Source organism: Eubalaena glacialis, chromosome 4 (assembly GCF_028564815.1).
Source record: "Eubalaena glacialis isolate mEubGla1 chromosome 4, mEubGla1.1.hap2.+ XY, whole genome shotgun sequence".
NCBI classification, from domain to species: Eukaryota; Metazoa; Chordata; class Mammalia; order Artiodactyla; family Balaenidae; genus Eubalaena; species Eubalaena glacialis.
This window is the reverse complement of record NC_083719.1, coordinates 110,874,622-110,893,871: the sequence shown is the minus strand read 5'-3', so window position 1 is coordinate 110,893,871 and position 19,250 is coordinate 110,874,622. Positions and strand designations below refer to the sequence as shown.

General features: G+C 35.4%; 1 protein-coding gene across 4 annotated transcripts in view; it reads right to left on the bottom strand.

Annotated features, from left to right (window-relative positions):
• Positions 1-19,250, bottom strand: part of RAD50 (RAD50 double strand break repair protein) — a 244,957-nt gene that overhangs the window by 34,394 nt on the left and 191,313 nt on the right. For all 4 annotated transcript variants that reach the window (XM_061189584.1, XM_061189587.1, XM_061189585.1 and 1 more), the window contains 5 exons: positions 18,856-18,966; positions 18,320-18,412; positions 18,114-18,227; positions 12,271-12,398; positions 9,966-10,190 (listed from right to left, as the gene is read on the bottom strand). In XM_061189584.1, coding sequence (XP_061045567.1) covers positions 9,966-10,190; positions 12,271-12,398; positions 18,114-18,227; positions 18,320-18,412; positions 18,856-18,966 — 671 coding nt within the window. The remainder of the gene's footprint in view (positions 1-9,965; positions 10,191-12,270; positions 12,399-18,113; positions 18,228-18,319; positions 18,413-18,855; positions 18,967-19,250) is intronic.

Sequence of the window (19,250 nt, the reverse complement as noted above, 5' to 3'; positions counted from 1 at the left end):
TGAGCCGTGTGGATGATGCTCCAGCCAAGCATCAGGGCTGTACCTCTGAGGTGGGAGAGCCAAGTTCAGGACACTGGTCCACAAGAGACCTCCCAGCTCCACGTAATATCAAATGGCGAAAATCTCCCAGAGATCTCCATCTCAATGCCAAGACCCAGCTCCACTCAATGACCAGCAAGCTACAGTGCTGGACACCCTATGCCAAACAACTAGCAAGACAGGAACACAACCCCATCCATTAGCAGAGAGGCTGCCTAAAATCATAATAAGGCCACAGACACCCCAAAACACACCACCAGACGTGGATCTGCCCCCCAGAAAGACAAGATCCAGCCTCTTCCACCAGAACACAGGCACTAGTCCCCTCCACCAGGAAGCCTGCACAACCCACTGAACCAACCTTAGCCACTGGGGACAGACATCAAAAACAACAGGAACTACGAACATGCAGCCTGCAAAAAGGAGACCCCAAACACAGTGAGTTAAGCAAAATGCGAAGACAGAGAAGCACACAGCAGATGAAGGAGCAAGGCAAAAACCCACCAGCCCTAACAAATGAATAGGAAATGGGCAGTCTACCTGAAAAAGAACTCAGAGCAATGATAGTAAAGATGATCCAAAATCTTGGAAACAGAATGGAGAAAATAAAAGAAACGTTTAACAAGAACCTAGAAAAACTAAAGAGCAAACAATGATGAACAACACAATAAATGAAATTAAAAATTCTCTAGAAGAATCAATAGCAGAATAACTGAGGCAGAAGAACGGTAAGTGACCTGGAAGATAAAATAGTGGAAATAACTACCACAGAGCAGAATAAAGAAAAAAGAATGAAAAGAATTGAGGACAGTCTCAGAGACCTCTAGGACAACATTAAATGCACCAACATTCGAATTATAGGGGTCCCAGAAGAAGAAGAGAAAAAGAAAGGGACTGAGAAAATACTTGAAGAGATTAAAGTTGAAAACTTCCCTAACATGGGAAAGGAAATAGTCAAGTCCAGGAAGCACAGAGTCCCATACAGGATAAATCCAAAGAGAAACACGCCAAGACACATATTAATCAAACTATCAAAAATTAAATACAAAGAAAAAATATTAAAAGCAGAAAGGGAAAAACAACAAGTAACACACAAGGGAATCCCCATAAGGTTACCAGCTGATCTTTCAGCAGAAACTCTGCAAGCCAGAAGGGAGTGGCAGGACATATTTAAAGTGATAAAGGAGAAAAGCCTACAACCAAGATGACTCTACCCAGCAAGGATCTCATTCAGATTTGACGGAGAAATTAAAACATTTACAGACAAGTAAAAGCTAAGAGGATTCAGAACCACCAAACCAGCTTTACAACAAATGCTAAAGGAACTTCTCTAGGCAGGAAACACAAGAGAAGGAAAAGACCTACAATAACAAACCCAAAACAATTAAGAAACTGGTAATAGGAACATACATATCGATAATTACCTTAAATGTAAATGGAATAAAGGCTCCAACCAAAAGACATAGACTGGCTGAATGGATACAAAAACAAGACCCGTATATATGCTGTCTACAAGAAACCCACCTCAGACCTAGGGACACATACAGACTGAAAGTGAGGGGATGGAAAAAGATATTCCATGCAAATGGAAATCAAAAGAAAGCTGGAGTAGCAATTCTCATATCACACAAAATAGACTTTAAAACAAAGACTATTACAAGAGACAAAGAAGGACACTACATAATGATCAAGGGATCAATCCAAGAAGAAGATATAACAATTGTAAATATTTATGCACCCAACATAGGAGCACCTCAATACATAAGGCAAATACTAACAGCCATAAAACGGGAAATCAACAGTAAGACAATCATACTAGGGGACGTTAACACCCCACTTTCACCAATGGACAGATATCCAAAATGAAAATAAATAAGGAAACACAAGCTTTAAATGATACATTAAACAAGATGGACTTAATTGATATTTATAGGACATTCCATCCAAAAAACAACAGAATACACATTCTTCTTAAGTGCTCATGGAACATTCTCCAGGATAGATCATGTCTTGGGCCACAAATCAAGCCTTGGTAAATTTAAGAAAATTGAAACTGTATCAAGTATCTTTTCCAACCACAACGCTATGAGACTAGATATCAATTACAGGAAAATATATGTAAAAAATACAAACACATGGAGGCTAAACAATACGTTACTAAATAACCAAGAGATCACTGAAGAAATCAAAGAGGAAATCCAAAAATACCTAAAGACAAATGACAATGAAAACACGACGACCCAAAACCTATGGGATGCAGCAAAAGCAGTTCTAAGAGGGAAGTTTATAGCTATAGAAGCCTACCTAAAGAAACAAGAAAAATCTCAAGTAAACAACCTAACCTTACACCTAAAGAAACTAGAGAAAGAAGAACAAACAAAACCCAAAGTTAGCAGAAGGAAAGAAATCATAAAGATCAGAGCGGAAATAAATGAAATAGAAACAAAGAAAACAATAGCAAAGATCAATAAAACTAAAAGCTGGTTCTTTGAGAAGATAAACAAAGTTGATAAGCCATTAGCCAGACTCATCAAGAAAAAGAGGGAGAGGACTCAAATCAATAAAAACAGAAATGAAAAAGGAGAAGTTACAACAGACACCGCAGAAATACAAAGCATCCTAAGAGACTACTACAAGCAACTTTATGCCAATAAAATGGACAACCTGGAAGAAATGGACAAATTCTTAGAAAGGTATAACCTTCCAAGACTGAACCAGGAAGAAATAGAACATATGAACAGACCAATCACAAGTAATGAAATTGAAACTGTGATTAAAAATCTTCCAACAAACAAAAGTCCAGGACCAGATGGGTTCACAGGTGAATTCTATCAAACATTTAGAGAAGCACTAACACCTATCCTTCTCAAACTCTTCCAAAAAATTGCAGAGGAAGGAACACTCCCAAACTCATTCTGATACCCTGATACCAAAACCAGACAAAGACACTACAAAAAAAGAAAATTACAGACCAATATCACTGATGAATATAGATGCAAAAATCCTCAACAAAATACTAGCAAACAGAATCCAACAATACATTAAAAGGATCATACACCATGATCAAGTGGGATTTATCCCAGGGATGCAAGGATTCTTCAATATACGCAAATCAATCAATGTGATAAACCATATTAACAAATTGAAGAATAAAAACCATATGATCATCTCAGTAGATGCAGAAAAAGCTTTTGACAAAATTCAACACCGATTTATGATAAAAACTCTCCAGAAAGTGGGCACAGAGGGAACCTACCTCAACATAATAAAGGCCATATATGACAAACCCACAGCAAACATCATTCTCAACGGTGAAAAACTGAAAGCATTTCCTCTAAGATCAGGAACGAGACAAGGATGTCCACTCTCACCACTATTATTCAACATAGTTCTGGAAGTCCTAGCCACGGCAATCAGAGAAGAAAAAGAAATAAAAGGAATACAAATTGGAAAAGAAGAAGTAAAACTGTCACTGTTTGCAGATGACATGATACTATACATAGAGAATCCTAAAACTGCCACCAGAAAACTGCTAGAGCTAATTAATGAATATGGTAAAGTTGTAGGATACAAAATTAATGCACAGAAATCTCTTGCATTCCTATACACTAATGATGAAAAATCTGAAAGAGAAATTATGGAAACACTCCCATTTACCATTGCAACAAAAAGAATAAAATACCTAGGAATAAACCTACCTAGGGAGACAAAAGACCTGTATGCAGAAAACTGTAAGACACTGATGAAAGAAATTAAAGATGATACCAACAGATGGAGAGATATACCATGTTCTTGGATTGGAAGAATCAACATTGTGAAAATGACTATACTACCCAAAGCAATCTACAGATTCAATGCAATCCCTATCAAATTACCAATGGCATTTTTTACAGAGCTAGAAAAAATCATCTTAAAATTTGTATGGAGACACAAAAGACCCCGAATAGCCAAAGCAGTCTTGAGGGAAAAAAACGGAGCTGGAGGAATCAGACTCCCTGACTTCAGACTATACTACAAAGCTACAGTAATCAAGACAATATGGTATTGGCACAAAAACAGAAACATAGATCAATGGAACAAGATAGAAAGCCCAGAGATAAACCCACGCACCTATGGTCAACTAATCTATGACAAAGGAGGCAAAGATGTACAATGGAGAAAAGACAGTCTCTTCAATAAGTGGTGCTGGGAAAACTGGACAGCTACATGTAAAAGAATGAAATTAGAATACTCTCTAACACCATACACAAAAATAAACTCAAAATGGATTAGAGACCTAAATGTAAGACTGGACACTATAAAACTCTTAGAGGAAAACATAGGAAGAACTCTCTTTGACATAAATCACAGCAAGCTCTTTTTTGATCCACCTCCTAGAGTAATGGAAATAAAAACAAAAATAAACAAATGGGACCTAATGAAACTTCAAAGCTTTTGCACAGCAAAGGAAACCATGAACAAGACGAAAAGACAACCCTCAGAATGGGAGAAAATATTTGTAAACGAATGAACGGACAAAGGATTAATCTCCACAATATATACACAGCTCATGCAGCTCAATATTAAAGAAACAAACAACCCAATCCAAAAATGGGCAGAGGACCTAAATAGACATTTCTCCAAAGAAGACATACAGATGGCCAAGAAGCACATGAAAAGCTGCTCAACATCACTAATTATTAGAGAAATGCAAATCAAAACTACAATGAGGTATCACCTCACACCAGTTAGAATGGGCATCATCAGAAAATCTACAAACAACAAATCCTGGAGAGGGTGGCAAGAAAAGGGAACCCTCTTGCACTGTTGGTGGGAATGTAAATTGATACAGCCACTATGGAGAACAATATGGAGGTTCCTTAAAAAACTAAAAATAGAATTACCATACGACCCAGCAATCCCACTACTGGGCATATACCCAGAGAAAACCGTAATTCAAAAAGACACATGCATCCGAATGTTCATTGCAGCACTATTTACAATAGCCAGGTCATGGAAGCAACCTAAATGCCCATCAGCAGACGAATGGATAAAGAAGTTGTGGTACACATATACAATGGAATATTACTCAGCCATAAAAAGGAACGAAATTGAGTCATTTGTTGAGACGTGGATGGATCTAGAGACTGTCATACAGAGTGAAGTAAGTCAGAAAGAGAAAAACAAATATCGTATATTAACACATGTATGTGGAACCTAGAAAAATGGTACAGATGAGCCGGTTTGCAGGGCAGAAGTTGAGACACAGATGTAGAGAACAGACATATGAACACCAAGGGGGGAAAACTGCGGTGGGGTGGGGATGGTGGTGTGCTGAATTGGGCGATTGGGATTGACATGTATACACTGATGTGTATAAAACTGATGACTAATAAGAACCTGCAGTATAAAAAAACAAACAAACAAAACAACTAATACTAAACTTTCATTGGGTTATTTGTATGGAAATATGTTAATATAAATGTTTCAGACATTACATGAAATTTCTAAAAATCTTATATGTTCTGGTATAATGTTATAAGTCATAATCCTAGTTATTACTTTAAAATGTATATCTCAGAAATAACTAATTTTCTTGTCAACTGCATTATTATGAACTTTCATCAAATCTTTAACCATGGTCATTTTTAAGTCTTTTGTCATTTACAGACAGTTCTGGGTGTACTCTGACGCTTTCACAAATATGTTCCTATAAAAGGGTTTCATCTTCAAGAAATTCATGGAAAAGACTCTGACAAGTACAGGTTTCTGGTAACTGTACTGCTGAGCTGAATGAATAAGCATTTTCAGAACTCTAATGAAAAACTGATGAACTCATAAAAGTGCTAACAAAAGATCAAGAGGAAAAAAAAATTAATTACATGGGACTGACTGAACTGATGAGGATGAGTATAATTTTTGTGACTTCCTGTTTGAATTAAAAAAAAAAAATCCCACAAGGACTCAGAGGCAAAGAATATACAAATCAATTTTCATTGCAAAGTAAAGGAGCTGTTACAGTGGAGGATTACTGGACTGAATGTCAATATTATGACATAGTATGAGTGTGTTTCATGTTTGGTAATTGCAATCATTGTTGCTTTTGTTGTGGTCATCCATGTACAATGCTTGGTGTCAGTCTATTTATCTCTTGTAAAAATAAAATACAGTGTGTGTTTGAAAAAAAAAAAAAGAAAAAGAAGAAAAGAAATCTTGAAAGAAGGGGTTTTTCATACAGACATACAAGAAAGTAAATAAAATCAATTGAAAAAAAAAAAAAATCTTCCAACAAACAAAAGCCCAGGACCAGACGGCTTCACAGACAAATTCTACCAAACATTTAGAGAAGAGCTAACACATATCCTTCTCAAACTCTTCCAAAATATAGCAGAGGGAGGAACACTTCCAAACTCATTCTACGAGGCCACCATCACCCTGATACCAAAACCAGACAAAGATACTACAAAAAAAGAAAATTACAGGCCAATATCACTGATGAACATACATGCAAAAATCCTCAACAAAATACTAGCAAACAGAATCCAGCAGCACATTAAAAGGATCATACACCATGATCAAGTGGGGTTTATCCCAGGAATGCAAGGATTCTTCAATATATGCAAATCAATCAATGTGATACACAATTTAAGAAACTGAAGGAGAAAAACCATATGATCATCTCAATAGATACAGAGAAAGCTTTCCACAAAATTCAACACCCATTTATGGTAAAAACCCTCCAGAAAGTAGGCATAGAGGGAACTTTCCTCAACATAATAAAGGCCATATATGACAAACCCACAGCCAACACTGTCCTCAATGGTGAAAAACTGAAACCATTTCCACTAAGATCAGGAACAAGACAAGGTTGCCCACTCTCACCACTATTATTCAACATAGTTTTGGAAGTTTTAGCCACAGCAATCAGAGAAGAAAAAGAAATAAAAGGAATCCAAGTCAGAAAAGAAGAAGTAAAGCTGTCACTGTTTGCAGATGACATGATACTATACACAGAGAATCCTAAAGATGCTACCAGAAAACTACTAGAGCTAACCAATGAATTTGGTGAAGGAGCAGGATACAAAATTAATGCACAGAAATCTCTTGCATTCCTATACACTAATGATGAAAAATCTGAAAGTGAAGTTAAGAAAACACTCCCATTTACCAATGCAACAAAAAGAATAAATTATCTAGGAATAAACCTACCTAAGGAGACAAAAGACCTGTATGCAGAAAGTTATAAGACACTGATGAAACAAATTAACGATAATACAAATAGATGGAGAGATATACCATGTTCTTGGATTGGAAGAATCAACACTGTGAAAATGACTCTACTACCCAAAGCAATCTACAGATTCAATGCAATCCCTATCAAACTACCACTGGCATTGTTCACAGAACTAGAACAACAAAGTTCACAATTTGTATGGAAACACAAAAGACCCCGAATAGCCAAAGCAATCCTGACAAAGTAAAACGGAGCTGGAGGAATCAGGCTCCCTGACTTCAGACTATACTACAAAGCTACAGTAATCAAGACAGTATGGTACTGGCACAAAAACAGAAATACAGATCAATGGAACAGGATAGAAAGCCCAGAGATAAACCCACGCACATATGGTCACCTTATCTTGGATAAAGGAGGCAAGAATATACAGAAAAGACAGCCTCTTCAATAAGTGGTGCTGGGAAAACTGGACAGGTACATGTAAAAGAATGAAATGAGAACACTCCCTAACACCATACACAAAAGTAAACTCAAAATGGATTAAAGACCCAAATGTAAGGCTAGATACTATCAAACTCTTCGAGGAAAACATAGGCAGAACACTCTATGACATGAATCACAGCAAGATCCTTTTTGACCCACCTCCTAGAGAAATGGAAATAATAACAAAAATAAACAAATGGGACCTAATGAAACTTAAAAGCTTTTGCACAGCAAAAGAAACCATAAACAAGACGAAAAGACAACCCTCAGGAGAAAATATCTGCAAATGAAGCAACTGACAAACGATTAATCTCCAAAATTTACAAGCAGCTCATGCAGCTCAATATCAAAAAAACAAACAACCCAATCCAAAAATGGGCACAAGACCTAAATAGACATTTCTCCAAAGAAGATATACAGACTGCCAACAAACACATGAAAGAATGCTCAACATCATAAATCATTAGAGAAAAACAAATCAAAACTACAATGAGATATCATCTCACATCGGTCAGAATGGCCATCTTCAAAAAATTTACAAACAATAAATGCTGGAGAGGGTGTGGAGAAAAGGGAACCCTCTTGCACTGTTGGTGGGAATGTAAATTGATACAGCCACTATGGAGAACAGTATGGAGGTTCCTTAAAAAACTACAAATAGAACTACCATACGACCCAGCAATCCCACTACTGGGCATATACCCTGAGAAAACCATAATTCAAAAAGAGCCAGGTACCACAGCGTTCACTGCAGCTCTATTTACAATAGCCAGGACATGGAAGCAACCTAAGTGTCCATCAACAGATGAATGGATAAAGAAGATGTGGCACATATATACAATGGAATATTACTCAGCCATAAAAAGAAACGAAATTGAGTTATTTGTAGTGAGGTGGATGGACCTAGAGTCTGTCATACAGAGTGAAGTAAGTCAGAAAGAGAAAAACAAATACCGTATGCTAACACATATGTATGGAATCTAAAAAAAAAAAAGAAAAAGAAAAAGAAAAAAATGGTCATGAAGAACCTAGGGGCAAGACGGGAATAAAGACACAGACCTACTAGAGAATGGACTTGAGGATACGGGGAGGGGGAAGGGTAAGCTGGGACAAAGTGAGAGAGTGGCATGGACATATATACACTACCAAACATAAAATAGATAGCTAGTGGGAAGCAGCCGCATAGCACAGGGAGATCAGCTCTGTGCTTTGTGACCACCTAGAGGGATGGGCTAGGGAGGGTGGGAGGGAGGGAGACGCAAGAGGGAAGAGATATGGGGACATATGTATATGTATAACTGATTCACTTTGTTATAAAGCAGAAACTAACACACCATTGTAAAGCAATTATACTCCAATAAAGATGTTTAAAAAAATAAAATAAAAATAAAACCCATTCGATTTGCAAAAATTAAAAAATCAACAAAATCAATGTCACAGAATGCATCAAAGAGAACCCTTGTATTCCGCTAGTGGTATAAATTAGTAAAACGACTTTGGAAAACAATCTAACATTATTTTGTAAAATTGAGCATACCCTGCAACCCAGCAATTTTACTCCCACATGTACTCTAGAGAATTTCTTACACCTTTGCTCCGGAAGACATGACATGAATGTTCCTAGAAGCAAGGGTTATGTCAGTAAAGAGTTGGAAACAACCCAAATGTCCATCTACTGGAAAATGGATACATTATGGTATATTTCCACAAAAGAATTCTGTACATCAGTGAAAATGCATACACCACAGCTATAAGCAACTTAATAAAAGCAAAACAAAGTAAAAGAAGCAAAAAAGCAAATTCTAGAAGAGTACACAGAGTATGATATCATTTTTTTTAAAAAGCTCAAAAAATGATACGTATGATAAAATTATTTTTTAAAAAGCAGAGAGCAAAAATCTGTGTCAGTGGTTACAAGGAGTGAGGATGACAAATGGTTGAGATAAGGAGGAGCATCTAAGTGGATGGCAGTTAGTGATAATTGTAGAGTTCTTGGATTGTGTATGGCGGGGTGGGATCATGAGTGCTCCTTAATATTAATATGCTTTATAACTTAACTTCATAATTCAAGTAAGCATATGTGTATGTGTACACACATATACACATATATTTTTCCATTCTGTGGTAGGTATGAACTACATTAAAAAAGTTAAAAAGGGGGAAAGTAAGACTAAATTATGCTAGTTGATATTGATTGCAATGGGAACCAAATTCCCAGTCCAATACTTACTGGTCAAGGGTCTTATAATAAATGTCCAGATCCTTGTTCACAAGCTCTGTTGTTCTCATAACAATCATCATTTCCCTATACTTTTCCTCGGCATCCCGAAATTGAGGTTCTCGAAGTTCTTTCTTAAAATGAATAATTTCTTCCTCATAACCTTTCTGTCGCCCTATTGCCAAGCTGTGATTTCTTTTTATATTTTCTATTTTTTCTTCCAACTTCTGATGTTCACTAGGAGGGAAAACGACAAATGAGGACCATTTTTAGATTTTAGCAGCCTAAAGTGGAAAAGACAGATTTCTTCAGATAGATAAATATCATTCTCCTTAGCAATCAGCATATGAAAACAGTCTCTCCTTGCTTTTTCTTTAAGGTTTCAGTACTAAAGAAAACTTTTTTCTTTCCAAATCTCTGAAGCATCCAGGTTTCTGAACAGCTGATTTCTGTGTGCTGAATAAAGTACTCTCGTAACATGTGAACACTGAAAATGTTCCTGACGTTTACACACTAACCTAAGAAAAGTACTCTTGGTGATTAATATTACAAATTCACAAACTTCTCATTGTGAACTAAGAATGCACAGTTACCAACTCTGAGAAGTTACTGAGCAACAGGTATCATCAGTTCGTTCACAGTATGTCAGACAAAATAAAATTTTATCTCAAACAATTTATGCAGTAGTATTACTAAAAGTTTGTATTTCTCTATTAAAACAAAATTTCTCTTGCATAAGTATAAAAAGCATCAATAAAAAGAGGGGATATATGTATACGTATAGCTGATTCACTTTGCTGTACAGCAGAAACTAACACAACATTGTAAAGCAACTATACTCCAATAAAAATTAAAAAAAAAAAAAGAAAAGAAAAACATGGAGAGGAGTTCCAAAAAACAAAGCATCAATACTGACAAAACAGTAAAATACTTAAACTTTTCTGATAACTTGGTAGATAATACAGATTTTAACGTATGCTTTAAAAATCTTCATTCATTTAACAATTACTTATTAGGCATCCTCTTATTTGCCAGGCACTTCTCTCAAGATTATGAACATCCTTATAGAACTGGCCTGATTATCCTGTTTTGTTGACATTTCTGTTGTGTCCTGGTTGAAGGTTTGAAAAAGAGAAGTTATGCTTAGCAGTCTGAATGAATGTAAAAAGCACTGTTATGTACTATTTACAGAAGGAATTACAAAAATATCTGCTTTTGATCTTTAGTAGCAAGGAATAAACTGTTTCATTTAAAAGCTTGTTCTATAAGCTTCACTTTTTTTTTTCAACTTGGCACCAAGAACACCAACATTACAGTATTAAAGAGCTGAGGCTTGGAAGCTAGGATATCTGGTCACATTCCTGGCTTTCATTCTAATTTCCTGTGATCTTTTGTTCTGGGTCTCAGTGTCCTAATGCATAAAAAACAAACAGGCTGAAAGATGAAGCACTCTTCTAGTTGTTAAGTCTGATTTCCTTGATATATGAAAGAGATTTAAAATAGCTAAACCAAGAGAACTTACAATAACATAGGAGTAACTATTTGTTAGGTTTTAATAACTAAATTAAATTTCAATTTATTATATCCTTTAGAAAAATTTAAGCATTCTTTGATTCAGATTTCTTTGTGAAATCACAAGAAAATGAAAAATCTACAAGGAATGGCTGAATGAATGAGTATACCCAACCAGCTGAGGTGGTTCCAAAAAATCTTTTCGGCTAGTACAACCTTTTATACCAGTCTAGTGCCTTAGCATCAACCAGGTTCTTACAGAATTCCTAAGGCAACTCTAAGGCAGAGAAAGCAAGAATATAATCTTTTCTGCTGTAGTAGGAAGATACCAACTACAGTAAGTACCAATAAAACCAGATGAAAGGAGAATTCTATTAATCGCAAAAATAATGCTCTGGTTGGCGCATAATTACACCTGGGACCATGTAGAATGGGTCACCAATGTCAAATTGCTTTGGCAATAACTCCATTAAGAGTTAAGCATTAAGCTCGGACCCAGGCAGGGTCCAGAGGCCATATATTCTTTATGCCATAATCTTGTGAAGCAGGCTCGCGAAAGTCTGGGAACTTGGTATTTTTAATACTGGCCATCACTGCCTAGTCATAGTGTGACTATAAATTCTATATTACTACTTCACCTTGTAAAGCCATGAAATATATTTGTATAAAAAGTGCCCATCTTCCTTTAAGTCTGAAAGGACACTTTGGCTACAGGCTTACATTCTTTTTAAAAAACATGTGTTGAATATTTTTCACGTTTCAATAATAAAGACATTTAAACTAAAGACTATTTTTAAAAACATACTTTTTCATTTGTAAAACCTGCATTTGACCCATTTCCTTCAAATGTTGTTTTCTTTCTTCTTCAACTTCTTTTAGTTCTTCATTCCTTTTTCTTAAAGTAAGGTTATCCTGTAGCCACCTTTCTTGTATCTAAATGTAAATATTAAATTCGTTAATAAAAATAATCAAGTTACCAACATGTGATTCATAGCAGGCAACTGGTGACAGGTAGTGTTAATTCTGCCTTAGAATCATGTGTAACTCAGCAGAGGGAGAAGAAGCCAGTGTAAAGGAATCTCCAGGCCTGGAGGAATCTGGATGGCCCATATACACACAAAACAGACATTAAAATGATGAGATAAAATGATATAACTGGATTTTTAATATTTTATACCTATGCCCCATTGGATCATCTTGCATAATAACCTCACAATGGAGCCTAGTGATCTAAAAGATAACAAGTGAGCAAGACTACTATCAAAGTCTCCCCCACTTTTTTTCCCTAGTTGTATTTGGCTACTAACACGTGCCAAGACCATTATATACTATTAAGTATGTCAGATAAGATTTTTACCTTCAAGCTGACAGATAATCATACAAGGTAGTAAGAAGTTTCACAAAAACAGTAAGTCTATATACTTGATGACACTTTTCTGGCCACTGAATTGAACTGAAAAATGTAAACTTAGCTGTTCTTGTTGAGTAGTTTTGTCCTTAAAAAGCAACGACTAAATCATCTGGCGGCGGCAGCAGCACCAACACAATTATTTCAGTAGTTTTCCTGGTGATTAAAATGGACTATGTTGTCAAGAGACAAACAGGAAACAATTTATAAGTTGACTCTTTGGAACTTAGGAAAACAAAATTTCCTGCAGAAAGTGGTGGTCTGGCCCATAAAAGCCTGAATAGAAAAAATTCATCCTAAGTTTGGAGTCAGGCCTTCTCAAAGACCCTTCTACAGCAACCCTTGTAGCTGAGATAAACTCAGTGATGTGGGAAGTAGGAGGCAGGGGCAGATCTTTGGTAACATTTTGTTGCCAACAGTACTGACACAGGAGTCACCAGGGAAAAAGGATTTGGGAGGTGGGAGAGAAGAAGGGAAGCCAAGGACTTCTCTCATATGCTTAATGTTCACATCCAACCCTGCCCATCTATGAATCACTATTTTGAGTTGTTTTTTGTTTTTTTAACTGTCATTAAGGTTCCTTTCAGTTTTCCTGGAACTAATAATATAAATATATACGTATCTATTAAAGGCATCATTATAAGCAGTTAGAGATGACTAAAATGATATGGTTGTAAATGTCCTTTTGTTGCCAAGGCAACCTAATGTACCACCGCAGCTGCTATGACTCTCCAAGATTCTCCCATGGGGAACTATGCTTATACATTTTCCTTATTAGGAACAAAAGAATGTGGCACTGCTTGCTTTCATCTAATATTATATAACAATGGAATTTGCTTTCATGAATACCTGAAAGGACTCTTTAAAGGGCTATCACATTTTTAGGTGAGACTGATTTTTTGCATGAAATAATATTCCTGGTGTGTTATCCTGCATAGTCACCAGAAAGCTAGGGATTTCCTTCTTTTAGGTCAGCTTCTAATTGCTCTTTCATTCTGAAAGACAGTATATAGCACAGTAGTTAAAGAGCATAGGCTTTGAAGTCAGGTATACCTAGGCTCAAATCTCAGCATTACAACTTTCAAATAGGATGACTTTGGACAAATTAGTTTAAATTCTCTGAGCCTTTTAAAGATTAAAATAGTTAGTGTATGTAAAAAGTACTAAATACAGTGCCTGGCTCAATAATTGCTAGTGAAATACCTTTTGGGTCAAATCTGTCCTTATACTTTAAGCAGTAAAAATTCCAGTTACAGTCTTCAAAATAGAAAATAGGAGAGAAAGAAGAGATGAAGTGTCAGAGAAAACCAGATGCAGGTATACTACACCAAAACTGTTTTTCTATTATACTAGCAATTTGACAATGTAGGGTCAAGTTCTACCTCTGTTACTCACTACTTTTGTGACCTTGGGCAATTCAGGTCACCTCCAGTTCCCTTCATCTGAAAAATGAGGGAGGAAGATTATTAAACTTCCAAATTTTAAAATTCTGTGGAGTAAATTTAATAGGGCTTAAGTGCGTAAATAAGCTGTTAGGCTCCTCAACTCTTAGATAGTAACCCCAATCACTCAGCTCAGAGAGCAGTTAATGCATGCAGCTGGCCACTTAAAGGAACCATAAAAATTAGCTGCTTTCTAGTTACCTGTGATAGAGTAATACGCTGAATAAACCCCATTCCAAAATCCACCAAAAGTCTGGTTGGGAAAAATGCCATTTATAGAGGATTTCCTGAAAGCCATGCGGTGCTGTGACTCAGTGATTGATAGTTAAGGGGATACATCAGAACCCCTGAGGAACTTTAACAAAATATACATGTGTATGCGTATGCCCATGCCCCAGAGGTTCCCATTTATTGGTCTGGAATGGAGAAAGAGATGTGTATTTTCAATAACCCAGGTGATTTTTTTTTTTTTTAAGTTTGAGATGTAATTCATATACCATAAAATTCACCAATTTAAAGTGTACAATTCAGTGGTTTCAGTATATTCACAAGGTTCTCATTCCAGCACATTTTATCACCCCAAATAGAAACTCCATACCCATTAGCAGTCACTCTCTATTCCCTTTTCTTTCCTTCCCCCCAACCCCCAGCAACACTTCTCTGCTTTCTGTCTCTATGGATTTGCCTATTCTGTACATTTCATATAAATGGAATCATACAATACGGTCTTTTGTGATTGACTTCATTTAGCATAATGTTTTCAAGGTTTGTCCATGTTGCAGCATCTATCAATATTTCATTCCTTTTAATGGCTGAGTAACATTCCATGATGGTTAATTTTATGTGTCAACTTGACACCACAGGGTGCCAAGACATTTGGTCAAACATTATTCTGAGTGTCTTTGACAGTGTTTCTGGATGAGATTAACATTTACATTGGTAGACGGAATAAGTAAAGCAGACTGCCCTTCCTAATGTGGGTGGGCCTCATCCAGTCAACTAAAGATGTGAACAGAACAAAAAAGGCTGAATAAGGGGTAACTCATCCTGCCTGACTGTATGAGGTGGGACAGTGGTTTTTTCCTGCCTTCATATTTAAACTGAAACCTCGGCTCTTCTTGGATCTAGAGCCTATTAGCTCTCCCAGTTCTCAGGCTTCAGACTCAAACTGGAACTATACCATCAAGCTCTCCTGAGCCTCCAGCTTGCCAACCACAGATCTTGGGACATCTCAGCCTCCACAATCACTTGAGTTAATTCCTTATAATAAATTTCTTTATCTATATCTATATCTTTATCTGTATCTATATTTATTGATCTCTTACTGGTTTTGCTTCTCTGGAGATCCCTGACAAATACATATGAATATACCAAATTTTATTCATCTGTTCATCAGTTGATAACCATTTGGGCTGTTTTCCATATTTTGACTGTCATGAATAATGTTGCTATAAACATTCTTGTACAAGTTTTTATGTAAACATACGTTTTACGTTTTCTTGGTTATTATACACTTAGGAGTGGGAAAAACCCAGGTGATCTTGATGGGTGCCTATAGCTAACTTTTGCTCTCCAAACACTCTAACATATATTTTAGGCTCCAATCACACCACCTTCTACACTCATCAAGGGATGATAAAGGTGCTGAAACACACTGTAAAAACAAACAAACAAACAAAACCAACCATGAAGTTTGTTGAAGACCTGCTTTTTATTAATCTATACAGTGTCTTCCTTTCCATGAATGCCTATGGAGACATTTTTCTCTGGTCTCAGTCCAGAGAACTGGTTTCTTTTTAGCTTTGAGACAATGTGAAACTTAATTAATTATGACTTTCTCTCTTCATGTGACTACTAAAATCTTTAGCAAGCATATCAGATTTCATGGCCTACATTTTATATACTTATTACTCTCCTGGTTTCATTGCCTTCTTCTTGTCCTTATTTCCACATTGTCTCATTTTCTCATCAATTTAAAATGTTATTTAGCATTACTCTATGTATATAACTTAGTAAACAATTTCTAGAACACGGTAGGTTATAAAAGTAAACTAATATAGTCAGATCCACTACATTTAGACCTTCAACTTGAAAAGGGTCATAGACTGGTGTATCTTAATTATCTCTCTATATTTGTATGGACATTACTGATTTAAAGATTGTGATTTTAAATAGAAAACCCACATATAAGCTAGTGATAACTAAGTATTTTGTTATATATGCATCATAAATTTATATAGCATTTATTAGATGGCAGAGATTTGATTTACCTTTGACTGATATTCATATATTTGACATTCCTGGCACTATGGCCAGAGATTCTGCAGAAAACGGGTATGGCTAATCTTCAAAGAGATTTTAACCATTATTTATAACCAAGTGATTAAAGCATTCAAATAGCAAATTTTATTCAAAACAGCAGGAACAGAGAAACGGTGTAGTTTTTAAAGGCATTAACTATCATGCTTATATAAGGCATGCTGAAAATTATTTTCTTAATGTGATTTCAATTATACTGTGGAAATTAATTTCCTTAATCAAGAAAGTAAATGATAAAGGAATCAACTGAAAAACAACTTAGTATATACATATTTTACTTACAGACAACTTTTAAGAATGATATCTAGAAGTGAGATTGAGAATTGGCAGAAGGGGAAGGAGACTTTAATTTTATGCTTTTATGTTTCAACTTTTACCAGGTAAGTCTTTTACTGAAAATAAAAATAAAAAAAGGAAAGAAGAAAAGACAATGTTATTAGAATTGCTTTTCTCAGGGAACCCTCCTACACTGTTGGTGGGAATGTAAGTTGGTACAGCCACTGTGGAAAACAGTATGGAGGTTCCTCAGAAAACTAAAAACAGAATTACCATATGATCCAGCAACCTCACTCCTGGGCATATATCCAGACAAAATTATAATTCAGAAAGATACGTGCACCCCTATATTCATATCAGCACTATTCACAATAGCCAAGACATGGAAACAACCTAAATGTCCATCAACAGATGAATAAAGATGTGTTACATATATACAAGGGAACTCAGCCATAAAAAAAACCAAAATAATGCGATTTGCAGCAACATGGATGCAACTAGAGATTATCATACTATGTAAGTCAGAAAGATAAATGACCATAGGATATCATTTATATGTGGAATCTAAAATGTGACACAAATGAACCGATCTATGAAACAGAATCAGGGACATAGAGAACAGACTATGGTGGCCAAGGGGGAGGAGGGTGGGAGAGGGTTGGACTGGGAGTTTGGGATTAGCATACGCAAACTGGTATATATAGAATGGATAAACAACAAGGTCCTACTGTATAGCACAGGGAAATATAATCAATATCCTGTGATAAACCATAATGGAAAAGAATATGAAAAAGAATATATATATGTAACTGAGTCACTAATTGACACAACACTGTAATTCAACTAACTTTAATAAAAAATAAATTAAAAAAAAAATACAATCAGGTAAAAATGTTATGATGAAAAGAATCACAACAGCTTGAGTTATACCAAATGCACTTTTTTTTATCATTTCATTTTACAAATGAAAATATGTCTCTTTTTATACTGCCAAAGGAAAATTTTGTCTCTCAGTAACATAAAAAAGAAACATACTTTTTATATAAACATATACACATAAAAAAAAAAAAGAATTGCTTTTCTCTACTGTTTGCATTTCTACTCAATGCAAGTATTGAAAATAAAAGTAAAAAATAAAAAAGGAAGATAAGAATGTTACTGGTATAAGTGCCACCATAAATCATTAGCCAAAAAAGGACCTACCTTCTGTGTATCAATATCTTGTCTCATGATTCCCATTTCCTTATTAATCGTTTCTTTGTGTTTCTCGCATTCACTTAGTTGAGCTATTACTTTATTAAGTTCAGTTTCTTTTTGCTACAAAAATGAAAATTTCTTAAGCACAAGAAATAAAAATATAAACAAATAAATCATTTTAAATTATATTCAATTAAATAGTTTTAAATTACCTTCTTATAGTCGTCTTTTCCATCTTGAATATAATTCTCAATGTCTTTCACATAACCATGAATATTTTTAACCTTCTCTTTGATATCATTTATCTGTGGAAAAATATTTATTAAAAATACACTAGTTGGGACTAGGGCATTTAAAAAGATTTATTTCCAAGGAATATCTTTTATTAAGATAACAAAAACTTAATAGGAGAGTACAGTGAAACACTGGCTTGGAAGTTAGAAGCCCCGGGTTCCAGTTTCCATCACCAGCAGATTTTATCTGAACTCAAATTTTATGATCTCCCTTTATTACGTATGGGATTAGATTAAAAGGTCTCAATTCTCAACTTCTATTTTAGATCAAGGAGCAAAATAATTTATATTTAATCATTCTAAAAAATTCTGAATGTTAAGATTATGTCACAAATATGAAAATACTATTTCATCATGTTTTTAAGTTCATGTGAAATACTAGTGTCCAACATGGTGCTCTGAATAATAATTTTAACATATATTTTTGATAAGTAAATATATACATGAAATCTTACTTTATCCTGTGCTATTTTGTTGCTTGTATTTCTTTTGTTGATTAGTTCTTCTTTCTCCTGCTGGAACTTTTCCAATGTTGTTTCCAAAGGGCTTACCTGCTCTTTAGCATCCTAAGGATATAAAAAATACAAGGTCTTATATAACATTCCATTATCTTATTTCAGGAGTCAGACTTTATAATAAAATCACTTTCTATGTACCAGGCTTTAAATGTCAATTCATTCGCTCCTTCCAACAACCCTATGAGGAAGGTACATTATTTTCCTGCTATATTTCAGATGAGCACAGAGATGATTTGTCCAGGGTCCCAAAAGCCAGTAAATGAAGGAGCCAGGATTCAAATCTCATCCAGCTCCAGAGTCTTTCTTTTAACCACTATGCTATACTGCGTCAG